Raw genomic sequence first — 27248 nt, forward strand, 5'->3', positions numbered from 1 at the left:
AATTTACTGTGGAGCATCCTTGGTGCTGAGCATGTTGTGAACTGGATGTTTAGTGAGGTGATCACACCACAGGTGAAGGCTGAACAGACTTTAAGGTAATGTGTGACCACCAGGCAGAGTAGAGGAAGGCAGGAGTGCCTTGTGGTCGTTCCCTCTTTCTGACATATCTTTTTTGCATATTGCTGGGGAGATGACTGTGCAGTGGAAAGCCAAGGAAGCCAACCTCATGACACTGTGGGTGGATCTGCTGCCAAAGAGGGAAAGAAGAAGAATGACAGGGCTGTAGTAGTACAGGATTCAATTGTGAGATGAGCATTTCTGCGACTGCTAAAGAGACTCCTTGATGGTATGTTGACTCCCTGCTACCAGTGTCGGGGATGTTGCTGGAAAAGCACAGCTGCTCAGGCAGCACTGGAGGAGCAGAATAGAGTTATGCCCAAAATGTCGTTTCTCCTCCTCCTTGGATGATACCTGACCTGCTGTGCCTTTCCAGCACCACACTCTTCAACTCTGATCTCCAACATCTGCTTTCCTCACTCTCTCTCCTCAGGCATGTTACTGAATGGCTGCAGCGCATTCTGAAGGAGGAGTGCAAAGAGATCATGGTACATATTGGTACTAGCGATGTATGTGCAAAAAGGGATGAGGTTCTGTAAGCAGAATTTAGGTGGCTTAAAGTATTGTGGTTGGAATGAAGTCAACCAGGTGGACATCATTGAATATGATTTCCCTGACTGGTACTATTAGACTGGTCCTACTGACAGATAAGAATAGGAGTGTTGGGGGTTCTACTCCCTCTCAGAGCCAGCTTTGAACTAGCTGGGTCAGTGTCATATGTTATACACACATAAATAAAGGGTGACTTGGTAACAGGATACCACCCTTTGTGGAGTTATTCTGAAAAGGCTTTCAGTTAGCTTATTTGGCTGGATGGCTGGTATATGGTGAAGAGTAATGCTGGCAGTGTTGGTTCAGTTCCTGCACCAACTGAGATCTCCTCTTCTCAGCCTCTTCCCTTGCCAGAGGTGTGGTGACCATTGGTTAAACCACCACCAGTTATCTCTCTAGTGAGAGGCAACCCTATGGTAGTTCAATTGTGACTTTACTTTAGGGAGCTAGGCAGTATATTTAAAAAGAGGATCATTAAAATAGTAATCACTGGATTACTTCTGGTGCTACGTGCGAGTGAGCGTAGGGATAGGTTAGACCAGATGAATGTATGGCTGGAAGGATTTTGCAAGAAGCAGGACTTGAGATTTTTGGGACATTGGGACTGAAAAGGCATTTAATGTTTTTGTGGATGATGGGATCTGCACAAGGTGGGCAGGTGGCATTTGAACCAGAATAGGACCAGCACCCTTGCAGGGGTGTTTGCTAGTGATGTTGGGGAGGCTTAAATTAGTTTGGCAGGGGGCTGAGATCCAGAAAAAAGGGTTCACTGTGGCCAAATTTGGAAGAGACGAAGTGAGTAGAAAAGCATTGAAATCATAGGCCAGTTAAGGCACTTGGAAATTGAGCATGGTTGGATGGTATCTGCAAAGAGCTCAACAAACAAGGCAGATGAGTTGAGAAAACAAATTAAAGCAAGGAGCTATGATGTCATTACTGTCACTGAAACATGGTTGAGAGATGGACAAATTGGCACCTAAATATTCTAGGATATAGGTTCTTCAGGTGAGATAAGGAATGGTGAAGAAGAGCGAAGTGTTATAATATTGATCAGGAAATCAATTACAGTCATTAGGAGGGATGACATCTTATTCTAATGAGACACAAGAAGACTGCAGATGTTGCAATCCAAAGGAGACAAACAGCAGGCTGGAAGAACACAGCAAGCCAGGCAGCATCAGACAGTAGTGAAGTCAATTTTTTTGGATTAAGAACCTTAGTCACTGTCTGATGAAGAGTCTCGACTTGAAATGTTGATTTCTCCACCTCCTGATACTGCCTGACTTGCTGTGTTCTTTCAGCCTCCTGCTTGTCTAGTTATGGTATTCTAATGAAGTCACATGAGTGAACTTAAAAGCCAAGAAAGGAATGGTCATGCTGCTGGTAGAGTACTGTAAGCCCCAAATACTGAGAGAAATGGAGCAGATATGTAGCAAGTTTCTAAGAAGGGGAGGATCGAAGAGACCTGAAGTTAGGCAAGTGGTTAAGTATCACCTATTTTAATAAGATCAGGTATGATTTGGCCAGAGAGGACTGGGAGCAAATACCTTTAGTATATATGTCAGACCAATGGAAATGAAATAGGGAGCGTACAGGGCCATGGGTTCCAATAATGCTAAAGGGGAGGAACAACAAATCCAGTGTATCTTGGGCAGTGAAGGATATGAGGTTGGATAAAGAGAAAAATGTGAGGCTTTTTGGCAAATACCAAGGGCTGAAAACAGCAGAATCCCAAGAGGAATAAAGAATGTGAAGTAAAGGGGGAACATTAAAAAGACCTCAGTAGAGTCAAGAGGTGACATGATAGGATAATGGCAGGTAAAACATGTGGAAATCCAAAGTTATTTTGCAAGTATGTTGGGGTAAAAGGATTCCTTGGGAAACAGTGGGGTCTATTTAAGGACCACAGTGGTAATCTGTGCATGGAGCTAGGAGACCTAATAGTGGTCTAAATGAATACTTTGTGTCAGTGTTGACTAGTGAGAGCAATGTGGGTACAGAAATCAGGGAGAACAATTGTGATATAGCTTCAGGGGTAGGTGGGTCCTGTACAAACTGGATTGTTCCTGAACTGGAACGAGTCCAGTATCTTGCTGAGAGGTTTGCTTGTGTTGTTGGGGAGGTTTTGAACGGATTTGACAGGGGCATAGGGCATAGATTAGATGCAAGGTTGGGGTCAAAGTGTCATTAGATATGGAAGGAATTCTAGAATAATCCAGTGGGTAGAGAAGACAGTGTCTGGGGAATGTTATCTATTTTAATGAAAGTAGCTTGATTAGTAAGGTGGATAAACTTGGAGCATTGATCAGCATATAGGAATCTGATATTTTTGCGATCACCTGAGACATGGTTGAAATAAGGGCAGGACTGACAGCTCAACATGCCATGGTATACAAATTTCAGGTGCATGTTGCAAGAGAGGTGGCACATTGCATTATCGATGAAGGAAACCATCATTGCAGTAATGAGGGAGGATGTCTAGAAGGGTCTTCAAATGAGACCATCTAGGTAAGAGCTTAGAAAGAAAAAGAAGGCAATATATGTTGGTTGTATTATAATACAAACCTTTCAACTGTCAGAAGGAGAGCGAAGGACAGATATATAGGCAAATCACAAAAGTGTGACAGAAACAGGTTTACAGTTGTAGGGCATTCGACTTTGCAAACATTATTTGGGATCACCTTAGTGTGAAATGATTAGATAGGGTGGAATTTTAAAAATGCATTCAGGAGAGCTTTTTGTGCCAGTATGTCGATAGTCTTGCTTGAGGTGGGACCATAATAGACCTAATCCGAGCAAATGAAGCTGGTCAAGTGATTGAAATTTCAGTGGGCAAATATTTTGCGGATACTGACCATGACTCTTAAGTTTCAAAGTAATTACAGAAAAAGATAAGGATAATTTCTGCACTGAGTGTCTAAACTGGGGGAGGCTGACTTCAAGATTATTAAGAAGGATCTGGTAAAATTAGAGTGTGAGTGGTTACTTGCGAGTAAATCTACACTTGGTGAATAGGTATCTTTTAAAGTTGTATAGTGAGAACTTGAAGCCACTGTATTCCTCTAAGTGTAAAGGCAAGGACAGCAAATCAAGGGAATCCTGGGCAAGGGATAGCATGAGTGAGATTAAAGGAAAAAGTAGGGAGCATATCTCGGGTTCAGTGCGTTGAAAACAGCAGATTCTTGATGAAGGAAGTTGTGATGAAGCGTTAACACAAAACATCGACTCTCTTACTCCTCAGATGCTACCTGACCTGCTGTGCTTTTTCCAGCGCCACCTTTCCAGCTTCTGCAGTCCTCACGATCTCCTCGGGGAGACACTTCAAAAAGTATCGAGAGAGTAGAGGTTGCTTAAAGAGATAAGGGCAAAGAGGGGCCACAAAATATCTTTGACAGATAGGATCAAGAAAAGCCCCAAAGCCTTTTCAAAATATATTAGGATTGAGAGAATTACCAGGCAAAGTATGGGACCGATTAGAGACCAAAAGGCCAACCTATGTGTGGACCTTAGAGGAGTCTTCGAGGAGATTTAATTTCGGATGGTGAAGTTCTAGAACATGTTAATATTAATGAGGAGTTATTTGATGTTTCAGTGGACACAAAGTGCACAAATCCCCACCCTGATGAGATATATCCCAGTCTGCTCTGGGAGGCAAGGCAGGAGAATTCTTGGGCATTGAAGGAGACATTTAATGCTTCCCTGACCACAGGTGACAGAAGGATAGCTATTATGGTTCCTTTGTTCAAGAAAGGGAGTAGGATGGGCCAGGTAATTCTAGACCATTAAGTCTGTCAGGCTTGGTACGAAAATTATTAGAAAACGTTCTGAGAGACAGGATTAATCAACACTTGGAAAGGCAAGGATTAATCAAGAATATTCAGCATGCAATTGTTTTAGTTAAGTCCTGTCTGATTGATGTAATTGAATTTTTTAAAAAGTCACTAAATATAAAATGAGGGTAGTACAATTGACATGTGCACATGGACTTGGTAAGGCCTTTGACAAGGTTGGGTCAAAAGGTTAGAGCCCATGGCTTCCAAAGCAAATTGGCAAACTGGATCCAGAACCGGCTTACAAACAGGAGGAAAAGGTGATGGTGGAGGGATGTTTTGTGATTTTCAAACCATGTGACCAGTGGTTGGTGCGAGAACCCTTACTGTTTCTTATGTAAATAATGACTTGGATGTGAGTCTACCAAGTGTAATTAGGCAGAGTGCCTGAAGGGCACTCCACCCTTCAGGCACTCTGCCTTTATTCCTGATGAAGGGCTTTTGCTCGAAACGTCGATTTTACTGCTCCTCGGATGCTGCCTGAACTGCTGTGCTTTTCCAGCACCACTCTACTCCAGAATTTGGTTTACAGCATCTGCAGTCATTGTTTTACCTACCAAGTATAATTAGTAAGTTTGCAGAATGCACGATAAATGGTGGTGTTGATTGTGAGGAGGATGGCATCAGGTTGAAATCTGATATTGACCACCTGATAAATTGGGCAGAGCAATGGCAGATAGAATTTAATCTTGACAAGTGCAAGATGATGCATTTTGGGAGATCTAATAAGGGATGGATATATACAATGGTAGGATCTTAGGAAATATTGGGGAACAAGGGACCTCGGTGTGCAAGTCTATAGATCCCCGAAGGTGTCAGTGCAAGTAGACAGGGTGATGAAGAAGGCATACAGGATGCTAGCCTTCATTGGCCAGGGTGTAGAATGTAGAAGCAAGGAATCTTGTTACAACTTTATAAAACATTGGTTAGGCCACTATTTGCAGTTGTGGTTGCCACACTGTCTGAGGACATGTTTGTACAGGATAGAGTGCACAAGAGATTCACACAGCCTGCAATGAAAGTCTCAGTTATGAAGGGAAACTGGATAGGCTGGGTTATCCTTGGAACAGCGGAGGCTGAGGGACTGTCTGATTTGAGGTATACGGCTTTGTGATGCACAGACAGAATGGATTGTGAAAATCTTTTCCCAAAGGCAGATGTGCCTAAGGGCAGAGAACATAAGTTTAACGTGAGGAGTAAGTGGTTTAAAGGAAAAATGAAGCTTTTTTTCATCCAGAAGGTGGTGGAAATGTAGAGTGAGCTGCCTGAGAAGACTTAAGAGGCATCTGGATGAGCACTTAAAATGCCAGGACATAGTACAGATAAATATAATTAGTGCAGTTTGATGTTTGTTGGTTCGCATGGAAATGGTTGTCCAAAGGGCTTGTTTCTACGCTGTGAGACTCTGTGACAATTAAAGAAATTAGCATAGCAAATAGATTGGCAAATTTGAAAGTAGATAAATCTCTAGGGCAAGATGAAATGTATCCATGAGAGAAGTGCTGGAGGACTGAAGGGGAATAAATATAGAGAGAAGAAGGAAGGGACAAACCAGGAAACTCCAGGCCAGTCAGTATCTCCTCAGAGGTGGAGAAACTATTTGAAACAAGTCTGTTACTGAATTAATTTGAACTTGGAAAGGCAGAGATTTGGACCAGTCATCATGGTTATGTTAAAAGGGTGTCATGTCTGCCCAAACTTGATTGAACTTTTCAAAGAGGTGACCAGGTATTTAGATGAAAGCTATATATTTGATGTAATCTACTTGGAGTTAAGCAAAGGCTTATGATGTGGTCCTGCATGGTAGACTGATAGCAAAGGTAACTATTCATGGGATCCAAGGAAATCTAGCATTTGGATCCATGATTGACTGAGTGACAGGAAGCAGAGGGTAGTTTTTGAGGTGTGTTTTTGTGACTGGAACCCTGTGCCCAATGGGGTTCAGTAGGGATTGGTGATGGGGCCCATGCTGTTTACAATTATATATAAGCAATTTAGACTTGAAAGTAGGAAGGTTGGTAAGTACATTTGCAGTTGATATGAAAATTGAAAGGATGGTAAGTAGTGAGGAGGATGCTCTCTGTTTATAGGAGAATATAAATGAGCTGGTCAGATGAATCAATCAGGGACAAATTGAATTCAATCCAGATAAGTGTGAGATGATGCACTTGGACAGGACAAATAAAGTAAGGGAATACATGGTGAATGTAGGACTCTGGGTCAGAAGGACCTTGGTGTACTTGTCTACAGGTCCCTGAGGATAGCAGGTCAGATAAAATGGTTAAGAATACATAGGGGATACTTGCCATTATTAGCCGAGGCATAGAATCTAAGAGTAGGGAGGTGATTTTGGAACTGTATAAAATGCTGTTCAGGTCACAGTTAGATAATCGTGTGCAATTTTGGAGACCACATTATAGGAGAAATGTGATTACACTGGAGAGGGTGCAGAGGAGATTTACCAGGATGATGCCTGGGCTGGATAATTTAGTATTGAAGAGAGGTCAGATAGACTGCAAATGTTTTTCTTGGAGCAGCGGAGACTGAGGGGGCATAATTGAGATGTGTAAAACGATGAAGGACATAGATTAAGCAGGAAGGAACGCTTCCTCTTGGAGGGACGTAGATTTAAGATAAAGGACAGGAGGTTTAGAGGAGATGTGAGGACAAATGTTTTTATCCAAAGGGTGGTGGGAAATTGGAACTCACTGTCAAAGCAGAAACCTTCAATTACGTTTAAGGAGTATTTAGATCTGCACTTGCAATGCTCAGGCATACACAGTTATTGACCAAGTGGTTTCAAATGAGATTAGTATAGTTAGGTGCCTGTTTTGACAGGTATGGACTTAATGGGCTGAAGGGTCTTTTTCTTTCCTTTGGACATTGATGACTCTTAACACAACAACTAATTCCCTCAGAATCTCAAAGGTCCACAATGGTTGACCATTTCTATTTGTTTTGATACTCCCTGACAAAATTAACTATTCTGTATTCTGCCTAAAGACTAAAGTAATGGAAAGGTACAGAGAAACTTGCAAAGAGGACTTTAACATCTTTGACATACAATTGTAAACATTGGTTTCTGAATAACATTGAAGCAAAATGTGCCACTGGTATGATGACATGTAAGGAAGCTGTTTGAGGAAACTGTGCAACACTAATTATTGTGTGTTTACTTTGCAACCAATAGTGATTCAAGCAACCTAACATATCAAAGACTTGAATTGTATTGCATTTGTCTCTTTTCTATATCAGGATTTGCCCAAAGTCGAAGAAGTAAATATTGTTCTTCCTGAAGAAGTTAAAAAGGAGCCCATTGGGATTGTCTCCAGTATCATTGACCAATTGGGTATGTAAAGCGAAAATCGCTAAACTGAAACAGCATGTAATTCTTCACAGTGATGCATAATACGCCATTTGGTTTTCTTTAGATGACTTTTCCATTTAACAGTCAACCTCGTCTAACATTCACCAAGTAGCCTGCCTTTTCTCGTGCCCAGTAAACAGTGAAACTCTGACCCAGAGTTCTACATTCACCATGTATTCCCTTACCTTGTTTGTCCTGTCCAAGTGCCTCATCTCACACTTATCTGGATTGAATTCAATTTGTCCCTGATTAATTCATCTGACCAGCTCATTTATATTCTCCTATAAACAGAGAGCATCCTTCTCACTACTTACCATCCTTTCATCCTCTTTCTTCCTCTTTCAGGGATCAGTGAAATCTGGTCTGAGCAAATAAGTGTTCAGTTGGTACTTTTTAAAGTGGGGAAAGCAAAGATTAGCCAAACTAAAGTTGATTTCTCTCCACTGTTCCTACTGCAGCCTCTGATAACATTCTACCCTTCATAATTTGGGTTTGTCTGTGGAAGTTTTAATTACCACTGTAAGAAGTCACCAGCATTATGGCACTGCCATTGTCATCATGTATCATTTATCATCAAGTGAAATGGAGACCTGACACTGCATCCTTCCATCTGGGCTTAGGTCTCCTCTTCTCTTTCTTCCTGGCTGTACTATTATCATCTGCTCTCACTCAGCCTCTCTCTCCACACATTGATCTCACTATCAAAGTACTAATGGAATCCAGTTGTACCTGCTTTTTTTTCTTGATGTTCAGCATTATGTAGCAAGTCTGAACTCTCAACTGTTGTTGATTCTTCCTTGCAGCTTCAGCAATGTTTCTGCAATCAGAACTAATTCGTTGTTTAACTTTCATTTCTGTACTTCCATTTTCTGCTGTAATTTTCTCCAAGACTTCCCCTACAATCTTTTACACATTTACTCTGGTCCTCTTTGCTCTATTAATATTCATACCTCCTTTTTTTAAAATTCTTTTTGGTTGCTTTTCTGTCATCCTACAGACACTCAGTCACGTTCTCAACATCCCCAGTATATTGCTCAATGTCATCTGCAGACATCATTGAGCATGGCACTTTCTGTCTCACTTGCTAAGATCAGATGTCTGTGACAGTCAGGAAGACAATGCGGCTTGGTGCAGTCTAACTTTGAAACTTTCCTCATGCTGTTACTTCTTATCTGTAACTCATTTTATATATGCTGTAATAATCATACGTAATTCTCGCAGACTGCACAAATTCTACCACATCAGGCACCCTTTCTGGCCTAGTGGTCATACGTCTTCTCCAGATCGATGAATACAGTCCTCATGATGTGATTAGCTTTCCTGATATTTCTGCATTATTTGTTACAATAATACTGCTGTTTTAGAAGTGATAGGTAGTACAAAGTACAAAAAGTTAATTTGCTTCAATGTTTTTTTTTCCAGTTTTATTTGTGTATTGTGAGATTAAACACTAATGCCTTTTTAAACCAGACCAAGATTAACAAAAACCTCAATCAATTTTGTTTAATTAAGGAAAGCTAGCATCTATTTGTTCAGGGAAAATTGTATTTAATTAACTTTATAAGAGTTTTTCGATGAAATGATAGTGTTGATGAAGGTCTTGAGGTGAATGAAGTAGACATAAGTTTGCAAAAGGCAATTGCTATGGACGGGAATGAGACACTGAATTCCAATATTCTCCTTGCCTTCCTTTCATAAGGAGCATTGCTTAATTTTGAAAGACTGATGTATTTTATGAAGTCAATTATTTTAAAGTGATGCACAGCAGACGCTTTCAGGTTTAAGCTGGGAATATTAGTTATTTATCAATTTCAATTGTGTGATGGTCTTGGGTGACTTTTTCATAAACGTGCACGCATACAGAGATAGCTTTTAAAAAGTCTGTGAGTATTAAAACTAAATGGTTTAAAATTCAATCACTCGAAGATCAGAATCCAAATGCCTAGAGTCAGCAGTTATCGAATTTGTTCAGAATTGGTGATGATGCAACAAAATAGAACTGTGGATGCTGTAAGACTAGTGAATAGGATCATTTGGTTTTTACAGGTTATGATCCACTTGAGAAAGTGTGCTGATTGTTGATCCTCACTATTCATGGGTTCACCATAAAAATTAACGATTTAATCCAAGTCACCAAAGTCCACAGTTTACTTGTCAGGTGGAATCAGGTTAATAGCAAACACTGACCAGGTGACTGTGCTTAACAATAATTACTATTTATTACAAATAAATGAATTTTAATCACAAGCAGCTGTGGCTGCACTAGTTAAAATTCTTAACCATTTAAAACCCCTACAACTCAAGGCAAACAAAAAAACAGACAAACTATGCTATTCTGGGTTTGGGAAAAACCCAGAAGCTCAGTTCAGTAGCAGCAGGGCTGATGACATGGGAAGCAAAAAGAACACGACTTTTAGTTTTTCATGTTCTTTCACTTTGAAGGCAGCAGAGGATAATTGTACACCAAGTACAACGTCTCTTAGTTACTGGTTAAAGGTAACATCTTCCAGCAACTGGTGGAAGAAAATCAACTTTTTTTTTTCAGGCTTAAGGTGCCTTTACTGCAAAGTGAGAGTGACGCAGACCCTGCTCCTCCATTAGCCCATCCTCTATTGTAATTACCAAGCTGTCCACCTGCCCAGGAGCCAGTCAGAAAGTTGTTGTCAGGCTGGTGATATCTGGTATCCACAACCAGCTGTATTTGGACAGACTAGTCAGTGATTAGTATTTAACTAAATTTCACTGACCATAACCAAATGGATCCAAATGGTGGGCAGGAGTAAATCATGACTGCACCTCTTTTTTTTCTTTGAGGTTTATTTCAGTGCTGGAGCTGATTTTCTTGCAGCAGTAATTAGTGTTTTATAAGCTGTTGCTTTGTTTTTGGAACTTCAAAACATTGGTACTTTAAATGGGAGAAAAGAGAGAGCAGGGGACCACCACGGTAGATTGGAAGAACTGCTCAAGAGTTCAGAAAAAAAAAGCAGTGAACTTTCCACAGCTGACTATGACGTTGCAAGTACTGTATCTACAAACATAAGAGTTTGGTCCAAGAAAAACAAACCAGCAGTGAAATTTACAGCTTGGTGTGAGACCTTATTATCAGATCTGGGGATCAGCTAAGTTTTTTTGAAAGTCTTATAAAACATTGAATCTTAATCTGTTTTTCTTTTGTAAATGCATTGTAGTGAGTAGGGCGAGGGTTTTTAAAATATGTTTTATGAAGATCTGTCTCTTGATTAAATTTTAAAAATATATGAAACATAGATACTAAGTTATCCTAACACAGTGTTTTTAGAGCAGTAAGACTGCTATTTTCTGGTTCTGTAGATTACTAAGATGCAGAGCTGGCCATTAGTTGAGTAAAGTGCTGCTCTTCTCGAATGTGGGAGATTAGGGAGAATTGCCATTTTCCTGATGATTACTTCTGCAGGATGTGTATTTGGTTGTAAATCCTATTGGATCCCATGGATTGGTTGGAGCAGCATTTAGAGGTAATGAGGAATTTACTTGGGACCCATAGAGATGTCCGAGGCTGGGACAGTTGAGAAAAGGAGCAAGTCTGACAGTCAAGACAGGCAGGTACAAGGTAGCAAATGAAGTAGGATCAAAAAACATTTATTTCATTGCAAGAGGCCTGACTGGTAAGGCAGATGAACTCAGGGGATGTTTGAGAACATGGAATTGGGATATCATAGTAATTACAGAAATGTGGCTCAGGGATGGACAGGAATGGCAGCTTAATGTTTTTTGTATGGTTATACATGCTGTGGGAAGAATAGAAAGGAGAGGTAGTGGCGTTTTCATTAGGGATAACATTATGGCTGCACTTAGGGAAGAATGTTCCAGGGAGTATGTCCAGTGAAGTTAGTTAGGTGGAACTGAGAAATAAGAAAGGGATGATTACTTTATTGAACTGTGCTATAGACCCAATCCCACAATTGTCAGTGGGAAACTGAGAAGCAAATTTGTCAGGAAATCCGTTACCTGTAAGAATAATTCAGTGGTAATGGTAGGGGATTTTAACTTTCCAAACATAGGCTGGGCTGCCATAGTGTTAAGGGCTTGGATGGAGAGGAATTAAGGATGTACAAGCAAATTTTCTGATTTAGTATATGGGTGTACCTACTAAAGAAAGGTCAAGTTTTGCACTACTGTTGGGAAATAAGGCAGGACAAATGACTGAGGTGTCAATAGGGGAGCACTTTGGGGCCTGTGATCATAATTCTATATGAGTTTTTAAATAGTTATGGAAAGGGATAAACAGGATTCTGGGTAATCCAAAATGGAGGATGCGGGAAAACATTGTGGCAGTAAGGCCTGCTGTTTTTGTTTTGAAATCAGCTCCAACACTGAAAATACCTCATTGAATTCTAGGAGCATTAATTACTGGTTCCATAAGCTGTTGCATATTTTGGAACTTTGGGGAAGAAAGACATGAAAACAATGGCACTTTGAAAGGGAGGAAGAGAAACAAAATCAGTGACCATGTTGGAACAAAGAACAGTACAGCACAGGAGCAGGTCCTTTGATCCTACCAAGCCTGTATGCTACATTTGTCCTTCTATGCTAAAGCTGTCTTCAGTTACAGGATCTGTATCCCTCTATTCCCTTCCTATTCATGTATTTGTCCAGGTGTTTCTTCAATGCTGTTACTGTCTGCTTCCACCACTGCCTCTGGCAGTGTGTTCCAGGCATTCACCCTTAGCCTTGCATATCTCTTTTAACACCCTCCGCACTTTGAATCTGTGTCCCCCAGTAATTGACCCCTCCACCCTGGGGGAAAAAGTCTCATACTTTACACACTGTCCATGCCATTCACAATCTTATAAACTTCTATCAGATTTCCCCTCAACTTCCTGCATTCCAGTCAAATCAAGTCCAGTGCAGCCGACCTTTCCTTCACGTCATAGAGTCATGGAGACGTACAGTACAGAAACAGATCTTTCAGTCCAACTTGTCCATGTCGACCAGATATTCTAAACTAATCTAGTCCCACTTGCCAGCACTTAGCCCATATTCTTCTAAACCCTTCCTATTCATATACTCCTTCAGATGTCTTTTAAATGTTGTAATGGGATTAGCCTCCACCATTCTACCTGGCAGCTTATTCCATACACACACCTCCCTCTGCATGAAAAATTTGCCCCTTAGGTCCCTTTTAAATTTTTTCCCTCTCACTATAAACCTATGCCCTCCAGTTCTGGACACCACCCCAGGGAAAAGACTTTGTCTATTTATCCTATCATGATTTTATAAACCTCTATAAGGTCACCCCTCAGCTCCAGAGAAAACAGACCCAGCCTGTTCAGCCTCTCTCTATAGCTTGAATCCTACAACCCTGGCAACAGCCTTGTAAATCTTTTCTGAATCCTTTCAAGTTTCACAACATCTTTCCGATGGGAGAGAGACCGGAATTGCACACAATATTCCAAAAGTAGCCTAAACAATGTCCTATACAGCCGCAACATGGCCTCCCAATCCAATACTCAATGCGATGACCAATAAAGGAAAGCATACTAAATGCCTTCTTCACTAACCTATCTACCTGGGAGTCCACTTCCAAGGAACTATGAAATTGTACTCCAAGGTGTCAGCAACACTGTCCAGGACCTTACTATTATGTGTACAGGTCCAGGTCTGATTTGCCTTTCCAAAATGCAGCACCTCACATTTATCTAAATTAAATTCTACCTGCCACTCCTCAGCCCATTGGGCTATCTGATCACGATCCCGTTGTACTCTGAGGTAACCTTCTTTGCTCACATCCAAGTCATTTATTTCAACGATGAAAAGTAGTGGACCCAGCATCGATCCTTGTGGCACACCACTGGTCACAGGCCTCTAGTCACATTTTAATTTCATAGTTAAAATCTCCCATACCAGGCAACATCCTAGTAAACCTTTTCTGTCCCCTCTCCAAAGCATCCACATCCTACTACAGAATTGTGCACAATATTCCAAGTGTGGCCTGCCTAACGTTCTATAAAGCTGCAGCATAACTTGTCTATCCTTATAATCAATGCCCCTCCCATTGAAGGCAAGCATGCCAGAAGCCGTTTTTGCTACCTTATCTACTTGCGCTGCCATCTTCAGTGAGATGTGGATGTGCACACCCAGATTGCTCTGCATATCAATACTCCAAAGGGTTCTGTCATTCACTGTGCAATGTCCCCCATACTTAACCTTCCAAAATGCATATGCTCACGTTAAACTCCATCGGCCAATTTTCTGCCTGTGCCTTTCAACTGACCTTTATCCTGTTATATCCTCTGACAATCCTCCTCACATCCTGCAACGCCACCAAACTTTGGTATCATCTGCAAACTTACTAATTAGACCAGCTACGTTTTTCTCCAAATCATTTACGTCAACAACAAACAATAGAAGTCCTAGTACTGATCCCTGGGGAAGACCTTGCATGGGACTGCACAAAACACTACATCGGACAAACAGGAAGACCGCTAACGATCCGTATACACGAACACCAACTAGCCACGAAACGACACGACCAGCTATCCTTAATAGCCACACACACAGACGACAAGCAACATGAATTCGACTGGGACAACACTACCATTATAGGGCAAGCCAAACAGAGAACAGCCAGGGAATTCCTAGAGGCATGGCACTCATTCACAGACTCTATCAACAAACACATCGACCTGGACCCAATATACCGGCCACTACAGCGGACAGCTCGAACTGACAACCGGAAGCGGCAGAGACAGGCCACTATAAATGCCGGAGGAAACAGCACAGAAGCGCTTCACAGGAGGCTCCCAAGCACTGAGGATGTCACCTAGACAGGGGACGAAACGTTTGCAAGACAAATTCCCAGCTCGGCGAACAGAACCACAACAACTGGAGTATGTGTAGTGTAGTGCCATTATCCAAGATTGGTGGTTAAGGAAAAGCAAGGGAACTATAGGCTGGTGAGCATGATGTCAATGGTGGGCAAGTTAATGGAGGGCATCCTGAGGGACAGGGTTTGCATGTACTTGGAAAGACAAGGCCTGATTTGAGATAGTCAGCATGGCTTTGTGCATGGCAAAGTATGTCTTACTAACTTGAAAGAGTTTGTTGAAGAAGTGCTGAAGAAGATTGATGAAGGCAGAGCAGTGGATGCTTTTTTTTGGACTTCAAGGCATTTGACAACATTTTTCAAGGGAGACTGGTTTGCAAGGTTAGATCACATGGAATACAAGGAGAGCTAGCCGTTTGGACATGAAATGGATTGATGGTAGGATACAGGGTGGTGATGGAGGATTGATTTTTGGACTGGAAGCCTGTGACCAGCAGTGTGCCACAATGATTGGTGCTGGGTCCACTGCTTTTTGTCATTTATTTAGATGTGAATATAGGAAGTATGGTTTGTGAGTTTGCAAAATTGGTGGTGCAGTGGACAGCGAAGAAGATTACCTCAGCGTACAGCAGGACCTTGATCAGATAGGCCATTGGACAGAGGAGTGGCAGATAGGGTTTAATGTTGATTAATGTGTGTTGCCACATTTGGTAAGGGAAATCAGGGATGGACTTAAGCAATTAGTGGTAGAGTGCTGGGGTGTATTGCTGAACAAATAGACCTTGGAGTGTAGATTTATAGCTCCTCGAAAATGGAGTTGCAGGTAGATGAGATAGTGATGAAAGTGTTTGGTATGTTTTCCTTTATTATTCACTGCATTGAGCGTAGGAGTTGGGAGGTCATGTTACAGCTCTGCACAACATCGGTTAGGCTACTTTTGGAATATTGCATCCAGTTCTGGTCTCCCTGCTTTGCATCTCAATCATTGCCTGAAGCTGTGAAACCTTATTACTTTATGTCCTCCACTGCTTGGAAAGCAAACAGTATAAATACAGCTCAGAGTTCCAGTTTTAAGTGTAGCAATTTCTTGTGTAGAGCTTGTTTGTTTTAAGTATTTTTCCCATTTCAGTCCACAATCAAGCATAAATAAAATTATATGATCTTTACAAGGTGAATTCACAATTTCTTTTAGAAATGAATTTTGAGGACGTTTTAACTTTGGTTGTTGTTTCACAGACATTTTATTTTATTTTCATAAATACATGTCACAATAAATTAATATACTATACTACGTTAGAATGGAGATTTTTTTGTATTGATGTTAAAGTAGATTGATTCTAAGGTGAGAAACATATTGTTGGAGCTATTCACCTAAACAAAAGAATTTCCACCTCGCTGGTTAAACCATTAAAAACACCTTCGGAGACAATTGCTTTTAGTATCTCTGTAAACACAATGAGTTTCAAGATGTTCCTTTTGTTAGTAATTCTGGTTGAGGCCAGGAGGCTGAGCTCCTTTTGTCGCAATGTATTGAAGTATGTCCACACAATAACAGATGAGAAAATCTCCAAGAATGTCCCTCTGTGTGAAGCTTCCAGAATTTATGGCTAGTTTATAAATTATATAATCTGTTGTGACAACCATTTTAAAATCCAGACAACTACTTGCAAATGTAGGGAAAAAGATTTTTCACAACTTCTTTATATCCCCCATCTCTGTGGAAGGCTCACATTTGATCAAATGTTGACATAAAACGCTTAGCAGAAAAATTGAAATCTATGCAATAACAGGGATAATGAAACATGGGTATGAAGCTCACTGAGTGGTAGGAAGCAGAAAATCATGGTTTTTTCTGCAATGGCAGATGGAATTTAATTCTGATAAATGCAAGATATATTTTACATGGTCTAATAAGGAAAAGATGCGTACAGTGAATGGTAAATTAAGTTTAGGGAGTACTGAAGAACAAAGCGACCTTGGTAAATAAATCCATAGATTCCTGAAGGTGTCAGCATAGGTTTTAGATGTAAGTTTGCTCGTTGAACTGCAAGGTTCATTTCCAGATGTTTCGTTACCTTACTAGGTAACATCTTCAGTGGGCCTCAGGCGAAGCAATGCTGAAAATTCCTGCTTTCTATTTATATGTTTGGGTTGGTGATGTTATTTCCTGTGATGAAGTCACTTCCTGTTCCTTTTATCGGGGGGGGGGAGGTGTAAATGGGGTCTAACTCGATGTGTTTGGTTTTTATTCACCCAGAGGGTAGTAGATATATGGAACATGCTGTCTGAGAATGTGGTGGAGGCAGGGACTTTTGGGACATTTAACAAGCATCTGGCTGAGTACTTTTTAAAAAAAAACACAATAACAAGCAGACTATGGACCAAATACCAAATGGGATTAGCGTAGTTTAATGTTCTTTGGTTATATAGACATGGTGGGCTGAAAAGCATGTTAATATGCTGTATGACTCTCTGTCCTGGGATTCAGCAAGGCATGGTATTGTGACCACTATTTTCATTGATTCATAGTAATGAATCACACTTGGGTATTTCAAAACTTACAGGATAGTATAAAACTTGGTGTTGTGAACTAAGAAGGCATAGGCTGGTGGAAGGTGGAAACATGTGGCAAATGAAATTTAAATCTAGGGCGGCATGGTGGCTCAGTGGTTAGCACCACTGCCTCACAGCACCAGGGTCCCAGGTTCGATTCCAGCCTCTGGCGACTGTCTGCGCAGAGTTTGCACATTCACTCCGTGTCTGCGTGGGTTTCCTCCAGGTACTCCGGTTTCCTCCCACAGTCTAAAGATGTGCAGGTCAGGTGAATTGGCCATGTTGAATTGCCAGTAGTGTTAGGTGCATTAGTCAGAGGGAAATGGGTCTGGGTGGGTTACTCTTCAGAGGGTCGGTGTGGACTTGTTGGGCCAAAGGGCCTGTTTCCACACTGTAGGGAATCTAATCTAATAAGCTAATTTAATGCAGAGAAGTCGAAGGGAGAACAAGAGGAACCAATATAAAATGAAGGGAATATTCTGAAGGGGGTGTATAAGTGGAGGAAATTGAGTATGTGTGTTTAATATTATTGAAAGTTGCAGGATGGTTTGGAAAAATCATAGAGCTGTACAGCACAGAAACAGACCCTTCGGTCCAACTCGTCCATGCCTAAAGATATCCTAAATTAATCTAGTCCCATTTCCCAGCACTTGGCCCATATCCCTGTAAACCCTTCCTATTCATATACCCATCCAGATGCCTTTCAAATGTTGTAACTGTCCGAGCTTCCACCACTTTCTTTGGCAGCTTATTCCGTACATGCTGAAAATGTGTTGCTGGAAAAGCGCAGCAGGTCAGGCAGCATCCAAGGAACAGGAGAATCGATGTTTCGGGCATCAACCCTTCTTCCTATTCCATACTTCTACATGAAAAAGTTGACGCTTAGGTCCTTTATAAATCTTTCCTATCTCACCCTAAACCTCTGTCCTCTAGTTCTGACTCTCCCCACCCCAGGGAAAAGACCCTGTCTATTTACCCTATCCAAGTCCTTCAAGAATTTATAAAGCTCTGTAAGGTCACCCCTCAACCTCCAATGTTCCAAGAAAAATAGCCCTCGACTATTCCGCCTTTCCCTAAAGCTCAATCCCTCCAACCCTGGCAACGTTCTTGTCAACCTTTTGAACCCTTTCAAGTTTCACAACATCTTTCCACTAGGAGGGAGACCAGAATTGCACACAATATTCCAAAACTGGCCTAACCAACGTCCTGTGCAGTTGCAACATGACCTCCCAACCCCAATACTTAGTGCTGTGACCAGTAACGGCAAGCATACCAAATGCCTTCCTCACTATCCTATCTACCTGCGACTCCACTTTCAAGGAACTATGAACCTGCGCTCCAAGGTCTCTTTGTTCAGCAACATTCCCCAGGTCCTTGTCATTAAGTGTATAAGTCCTGCCCTGATTTGCCTTTTCAAAATGCAGCACCTCACATTTATCTAAATTAAACTCCACCTGCCTCTCCTTGGCCCATCTCATCAAGATCCTGTTTCACTCTAAGTTAACTTTCTTCGCTGTCAACTACACCTCCAATTTTGGTGTCATCTGCAAACTTACTATATCTCCTATGTTTCCAGTCAAATCATTTATATGAATGTTGAAAAGCAGTGGACCCAGCACTGATCCTTTTGTGGCACTCCACTAGTCACAGGCCTCCAGACTGAAAAGTCTTCTACCTTCTAGCCAGTCCAGTATTCAAATGGGCAGTTCTCCCTCTGTTCTATGTGATCTAACCTTGCTAACTAGTCAACCAGGGAACCTTATTGAATGCTTTACTGAAGTCCATATGGATCACATCCACCACTCCTCCCTCATCAATCCCCTTCGTTACTCCTTCAAAAAATTCATTCAACTTAGTGAGACATGATTTCCCACAGACAACACCATGTTGATGATGCCTAATCAGTCTTACCCTTTTTAAATGCATGTATATCCTGTTCCTCGGGATTCTTTTCTATAACTTGCCCACCACTGATGTCAGGCTCACTGGTCTATAGTTCCTTGGCTTGTCCATACCACCTTTCTTAAATAGTGACACCACATTAGCCAACCTCCGGTCTTCTGGCACCTCACCTCTGACAAATATCACAGCAAGGGACCCAGCAATCACTTCCCGAACTTCACACAGAGTTCTCGGGTTCACCTGGTCAGGTCCTGGGGATTTATCCACCTATATGCATTTTAAGGCATCCAGCACCACCACCACTGTATTAAGGACATTTTTCAAGATGTCACCATCTATTTTCCGACATAATATATCTTCCATGTCCTTCTCCACAGTAAAGACCGATGCAAAATGCTTGTTTAGTATCTCCCCCATCTCCTATGTTTCGACACAAAGGCTGCCTTACTGATCTTTGAGGGGCCCTATTTTCTCTCAAGGTACCATTTTGTCCTTGAGGAGACCTTGGGTTTTATAAACAGAAATAAAGATGCTTGTTAACCTCTACAGACAGTTGGCTGGATTTTCTGAGGAGTGGCATAATCACACGTTGTCACTCAGGCTGTTCTGTTTTACAGAGTAATTAAGAGGTCCTGATCCTGTAATGGGTGTCTGGTCAGGGTCTCTGGGGTGTAGGAGGCCTTGCATTGGTGTCACCTTGGGTGTCTGAGGTGATTGTAAGGTTAGTCACATCTTACGTCATGATGACTATTTTGTTTAATGGTCTAACTTTTCCAATGTACTTAATTTTTTGGAACTGTCTAAGTTCTGAGGAGACTTATTCTGCACTCATTCATATTCTGCACTAGTCCTCTGGAATCTGCATTCCTAGTCCAGCAACAGTACCCATTATGCCACTAACTCCTCTAAAGGCTGCCTTCAGAGAAGAGAGAGATCAGGCACTGATTAGGAATATTCTGACAATTATGGAAAGACGGAAGCAACAAATCTGGAACTCTATACACAAGGTTTGCAGTGGTTAGCACTGCTGCCTCACAGCGCTGGAGACCCGGGTTCAATTCCCGCCTCAGGCGACTGTCTGTGTGGAGTTTGCACGTTCTCCCCGTGTCTGCGTGGGTTTCCTCCGGGTGCTCCGGTTTCCTCCCACACTCCAAAGATGTGCAGGTCAGGTGAATTGGCCATGCTAAATTGCCCGTAGTGTTAGGTAAGGGGTCGATGTAGATGTAGGGGTATGGGTGGGTACGCTTCGGCGGGGCGGTGTGGACTTGTTGGGCCGAAGGGCCTGTTTCCACACTGTAAGTAATCTAATCTAATCTACTCTGAATTAAACTGGTATATTCAGACTGTTCCAGGAGTAGAGGAATTACTCAATGGAATCTCCTATTTTCTGGCAATTCTTTCGTAATCTGCTATGATTGGGATTCTGCAGTGTCCCATGCACACTTATGATCTGCCCTGCAATAACAGCGAACTGATCAGTGGAAATCAGGGCTGCAGACTTGACTTTAGGTAGAGTATTGTGTCCAGATCCGGGTGTCACTTATTCGGAAGAATGTTAAGTATTGGCGAGGTTTAGAAATGGTTTGGAAATAGGAGACTTTAATCATGATGTGAAGCTATAAAATCTCAATGTTTTCATTACTCAAGTCTCCCGTTCTCAGAACCATTTAGTAAACCGATGTACATAGGAAAAATGTTTTTATAATAGTGGAAAAATTAAGAAGCAGCAGGTATAGATTTAAGGTGATTGGAGAAAGTGGCAGAGTGAACCATGCAGTGAATAGTTAGGATTTGATGTTCCCTGGTGCTGAAGTAAATGAAATCTGGAGATGGTGCAGAATGTTCCGAACTCCCAAGGCAGCTCCTTCTTTGTTGTACACCTCTGCCATTAATAAACAAAGTTTTCAGTTAGGAAATTTATTTGTTCATTCATTCATATTCTGCACTAGTCCTCTGGAATCTGCATTCCTAGTCCAGCAACAGTACCCATTATGCCACTAACTCCTCTAAAGGCTGCCTTCAGAGAAGAGAGAGATCAGGCACTGATTAGGAATATTCTGACAATTATGGAAAGACGGAAGCAACAAATCTGGAACTCTATACACAAGGTTTGCATTTAATAGGGTAAAGGAAATGTATCTCCGAGAGTGGTCAAGTGGGCAATACAATCTAGAACCAGACTCAATATTGAAGATTCAGAGAGGACATGATTACAGAATCATTACTGCTCAGGAGCTATTTGGCCCATTCATCTGCCCCAGTTCTATTACCTTGTGCCAATTTTCTGCTTTTCTCTATATTGCTGCACACTATTTCTTTGTAAATAATCATCCAGTGCACTCTTGAATGTCTGCATTTCAACAGCCTCCACCATGTTTCCAGGCAGTGCATCCCATACCATAACTATTTGTGGAAAAAGCTTTTACTCCTATCACTCTTGCTTTGTTTGCACATTGTTTCAAATCTATACTCTTTCATTCTTTTACGAAACTTTGTCCTTGTCTACTTTATTCAGCCCCCTCATTTTGAAAACCATTGTCAGATTTCCTCTCAGTCCTTCCTCTCTCCAAACAGAGATGTTTCTCACTCCTGGAACTATTCTTGTTTGTTTCTCCCATGCATGTGGCATCCATGAATATACACACTATAAGCTGAGGGTTAAATGTCTTAAACCAAATTCAATATGATTTTCCTGAACTTTATGCCCTTATTGTACGCTTTATTAACTGCTGTCTCCACTGTTCTATCACCTTCAGTGATCTGTGTATATGTACACCCAAGTCCCTCAGATCCTACACTCCCTTTTAGGATTGTACCCATTAGTTTATGTTGTCTTTCAGTGTTTCTCACGTGTCTGTATTGAATCTCATCTGCATTTCTCTGCCCACTTTCCCAACTCATCATTGACCTTCTGGAGTTTCACACTATCATATTCTACAAACTTGGAGATGGTTCTCTGCACGCCAATATTCAGATCGTCAAATATATATCAGGAATAGCAAGGGTCCCTATAACTGGGAATGCATGGAGAAATCCAGTTCCAACCTTCCTCCAGCTCAAAAACAAATTATTAACCATTAATCTGTTTCTTATCACTCAGCCAGTCTTTTTTTAATCTATGTTGCTACTGTCCCTTTTATACCACGACTTATACCTTTCCCTCACAAGTCAGTTGTGGGGTGCTGTATCAAAAGACTTCTGGAGATCCTTATGAATCACATTATTGTTGTTGCCCTCATCCATTGTTTCTGTTACCTCTTCAAAAAACTCAAACACCTTGGTTAAACTTGATTTCCAATTTAAACAACTGTGCTGGCACTCCTAATCGACTGACCTTTTCCCATGTAATCCTAACTCTATCCAAAATAATTGTTTCCAGCAGTTTCCCCAACAATCAAGTTAATCTAACTTGTCTGTAATTGCTGAGATTATCCTTGTAAGGTTTCTTGAATAAGGCCATATGTTTGCAATTCTCTAGATTTCTAGTACTGCCCCATATTTGAGAGAAGTCTCAAAGATTTTGGCCGGTGCCGCTGCAGTATCTACTGTCGCTTCCTTCAAAATGCTTCTCACCTTGTACAGTCCTTGTGCTTTATCAACTTCAGGTGCCAAGGATTTATCCCAGATTTCTTCCTTATTAATTTTAAGCCACTCTAGTGACAACGTTTCCTTCTCTTTCGCCATGCCTGGGCAGCATCTGCATCTATCTTTACAAAAGAGACGAAGTATTAATTTAACACCGGAGTAAAAGAAAGAGCTGGGAATGCTTGAAATCTGAAACAAACAAACAAAAACAGAAATTGTTGGTGACACTGAACAGGTTTGGTGGGATCTATGGAGAGAAAACAGTTAAACTGGGGTTTCGAGTCCAATAATAACTTCATTCTGGTTCTGAGGAAGGAACACCGGACTTAAAATGTTACCTCTGTTTTCTCTCCACAGATGCTGCCAGGCCTGCTGGATTTCTCCAGCGATTGCTGTTTTTGTTTGTTATTAATTTAACACCACAGCTATGTCCCTGCCTCAAAGTATAAATTCTCTTTTTGGTTTCTGATCAGCCCTATTTCTCCTTTTGACCACTCTTATTGTTGACAGGCTTACCTATAATAAAAGAAACAGGAAGCAGAGAAAGCAAGGAAAAAGACTAGCAGCTCATCTATATGGGAATCAAAAAGTCTTCTGGCGTATCGATTGTGAAAAGATGAGCTTTAAAGGAGAGTGGTGCAGATAAGGGACTAGGACATGTGCATTGAGGCGAAGGAAGTTGATTACTCAGCATCTGTTTTTACTGAGGAAGATATTGAAGCATTTCAAATTGATAATTATAATTGTTTGAAAGACTTCCTGTTAGTGCAGTTGAGGAACCAGGTCAAAATGAGTTAAATTAAATAGAAAGAAACTAACAGCAGTGGGGATGGAAATTGTGGAGACACTGGTCTTAATTTTCCAGTCTTCCTTGGATTTAGATGATGCGAGACAATTGGAGAATTTTAAATATAATGTCTTTGTTCAGAAGAAGGATGAAAAGATAAGGCCTTGCAGTTTATTCTTGGTGATGGGGAATCTTCTAGAAATAATAATTTGGAACAAAATTTGTTTGTTGAATTCATGCTTGGTTAAATGTAGGTTAATTAACAAATGCCAGCATGTCTTTGTTTAGGGCAAATAATTCTTAACTAACTTGCTAGACATTTTCTTTGAGCTTGCGAGAGTAATACTGTTGATGTGCTTGAAGTATGCTGATATCAACAGGCATTTGTTAAAATTCCATGTAAAAGACTTGAGGGCAAAATTACAACTTGTAGAATGAAAGGGCCAGTAGCAACTGGATGTTAAATTAGCTCAGTGACAGTAGGCAGAATGTCTTTTTCCAGATTGGAGGAAGATTTATGGTGGAGTGGAGTTCCACAGAATTTGGAGCTAAGACTTTCGCTCTTCCGATATATGACCTAAACATTTAATGTACAAAGTACAGCTTCAGAATTTGCAGACGATGTGAAACTTGGAAGCATTGTGAACAGTGAAAAGGACCGCTTGGACTTCAGGAAGATTTTGAGATGTTGGTCAAATGGACAGAGAGATTTAATGCAGAGAAGTGTGAAATGATTCATTTTAGTAGAAATCATGTGGACAGATAACGTTAAAGTTATAATTGCAAAAAAGCATGTAGTAGCAAAAGTATATAGGTTCATAAATCATTGAAATGGGCAGAACGGGTTGAAGCACACAGCAGCCTAAACTTTATTAATTGGGACATTGAGTATAAAGCAAGGAAATAATGCGACGCTCGCCTGGATGCTAGTTCAACAACAACTTGAGTATTGTCATAGCCATAGAGATGTACAGCATAGAAACAGTCCCTTTGGTCCAACCAGTCCATACGGACCAAATATCCGAACCCAATTTAGTCCCACCTGCCAGCACCCGGCCCATATCCCTCCAAATCCTTCCTATTCATATACCCATCCAAATGCCTCTTAAATGTTGCAATTGTACCAGCCTCCACCACATCCTCTGGCAGCTCATTCCATACACGTACCACCCTCTGCGTGAAAAAGCCGCCCCTTAGGTCTCTCTTATATCTTTCCCCTCTAAACCTAAACCTATGCCCTCTAGTTCTGGGCTCACTGACCCCAGGGAAAAGACTTTGCCTATCTATCCTATCCATGCCCCTCATAATTTTATAAACCTCTATAAGGTCACCCCTCAGTCTCCGACGCTCCAGGGAAAACAGCCCCAGCCTGTTCAGCCTCTCCCTGTAGCTCAAATCCTACAAACCTGGCAACATCCTTGTAAATCTTTTCTGAACCCTTTCAAGTTTCAAAACATCTTTCTGATATTGCACTCAATATTCCAACAGTGGCCTAACCTAGCAGCTGCAGTATGACCTCCCAACTCCTGTACTCAATACTCTGACCAATAAAGGAAAGCATACCTTTCTTCACTGTCTTGTCTGCCTGCGACTCCACTTTCAAGGAGCTAATAGCCTCCACTCCACGGTCTCTTTGTTCAGCAACATGCCCTAGGACCTTACCATTAAGTGTAGAAGTCCTGCTAAGATTTGCTTTTCCAAAATGCAGCACCTTGCATTTATCTGAATTAAACTCCATTTGCCACTTCTCAGCCCATTGGCCCATGTGGTCCAGATCCTGTTGTAATCTGAGGTAACCCTCTTCGCTGTCCACTACCCCTCCAATTTTGGTGTCATCTGCAAACTTACTAACTGTACCTCTTATGCTCGCATCCAAATCATTTATATAAATGACAAAAAGTAGAGGGCCCAGCACCAATCCTTGTGGCACTCTACTGGTCACAGGCCTCCAGTCTGAAAAACAACCCTCCACCACCATCCTCTATCTTCTACCTTTGAGCCAGTTCTGTATCTAAATGGCTAGTTCTCCCTGTATTCCATGAGATCTAACCTTTCTAATCAGTCTCCCATGGGGAACCTTGCCTTACTGAAATCCATATAGATCACATCTACTGCTTTGCCCTCATCAATCCTCTTTGTTACTACTTCAAAAAACTCAATCAAGTTTGTGAGACATGATTTCCCATGCACAAAGCCATGTTGACTATCCCTAATCAGTCCTTGCCTTTCCAAATACACGTACATCCTATCCCTTAGGATTCTCTCCAACAACTTGCCCATCACTGAGGTCAGGCTCACTGGTCTATAGTTCCCTGGCTTGTCTTTACCACCCTTCTTAAACAGTGGCACCACATTTGCCAACCTCCAGTCTTCCGGCTCCTCACCTGTGACTATCGATGATACAAATATCTGAGCAAGAGGCCCAGTAATCACTTCTCTAACTTCCCACAGAGTTCTCTGGTACACCTGATCAGGTCCTGAGGATTTATCCACCTCTAACCGTTTCAAGACATCCAGCACTTCCTCCTCTGTAATCTGGACATTTTGCAAGATGTCACCATCTATTTCCCTACAGTCTATACCTTCCAATGTTCTTTTCCACAGTAAATACTGATGCAAAATACTCATTTAGTATCTCCCCCATTTTCTGCGGCTCCACACAAAGGCAGCCTTGCTGATCTTTGAGGGGCCCTATTCTCTATTGTGTTTAATTCTGGGTGCTACATTTTAGAAAAGACAAGAAAGCAGAACAGAATGCAGAAGAGGTTCATTAGTGCTTTTTCAGGAATAACAAGTATATTTATGTGGACGCATTGGACAAGTTGGAGCTGCTCTTGTTCGAGGACAGAAGGTCGAGAGGCGATTTGATAGAAATTATGGGATCTGGACAAAAAAAAAGTAGGGAGAAACTTTCCATTGTCAAAGGAATTGAAATCCAGACGGCACAAGTTCAAAATTTTTGTCAAAACAAAAAAAGGACAAATCCATTGGACGATTAGCATTTATAATGCAATGCCTGAGAGTATGGGAGTAGGTCGAGTTGAAGCATTCAACTGGAGAACTGGAAGAAGCAGAATCTGAAAAGCGAAGAACTTGAAGGCCTCCAGTGAGAAGATGAGAGAATGGCACAAGGCATTTGAACCAATGGAGCTATTGTAGCAAGGTTTTGAAGGGATATGGGTCGGGTGCTGGCAGGTGGGATGAGATTGGTTTGGGATATCTGGTCGATGTGGACAAGTTGGGCAGAACTGACTGTTTCCGTGCTGTACATTTCTATGATACTATGATTCTATCTGTGGATTGTGGGAGGAAACTGGAGCACTGGAAGAAACCCACGCAGACACTGGGAAATAGCAAACTCCACACAGACAGTCGCCTGAGGCTGGAAACAGTCTCTGGCACTGTGAGGCAGCGGTGCTAGCCACTGTGCTGTCCACTGTTCTTTGTCTACATGGTTTTCAGGGCAGTTAGCAAGAGAGAGTACAGTGAGTTGACCTGTATTGCTCTTGTAGAGTTGATGTAGGTATGGTGGCTGAATGGCCACTTCGTATACTGTAACCATTCTATGATTCTTAAATACAGCAATAATTCTGGTGTTGCAGAATAGTCTGTCTTTTTAATTCATTTGGCTTTGGAAATTCAGTGACACATTTACCAAGTACTGGGTCATATAGGCCTTAAGCTGTATGCCATTTTCTCAGTCCTTTTTCATGGCACTTGAGATTAATTCCTCTTAATAACGCAACTTGG

The 27248-nt window shown here is 41.4% G+C and overlaps 1 protein-coding gene across 3 annotated transcripts in view; it reads left to right on the forward strand.

Annotated features, from left to right (window-relative positions):
- Window positions 1-27248, forward strand: part of naf1 (nuclear assembly factor 1 homolog (S. cerevisiae)) — a 258554-nt gene that overhangs the window by 102074 nt on the left and 129232 nt on the right. For all 3 annotated transcript variants that reach the window (XM_072572957.1, XM_072572784.1, XM_072572871.1), the window contains exon 4: window positions 7755-7848. In XM_072572957.1, coding sequence (XP_072429058.1) covers window positions 7755-7848 — 94 coding nt within the window. The remainder of the gene's footprint in view (window positions 1-7754; window positions 7849-27248) is intronic.

The sequence above is a fragment of the Chiloscyllium punctatum genome, chromosome 1 (assembly GCF_047496795.1).
Source record: "Chiloscyllium punctatum isolate Juve2018m chromosome 1, sChiPun1.3, whole genome shotgun sequence".
Lineage (NCBI taxonomy): Eukaryota > Metazoa > Chordata > Chondrichthyes > Orectolobiformes > Hemiscylliidae > Chiloscyllium > Chiloscyllium punctatum.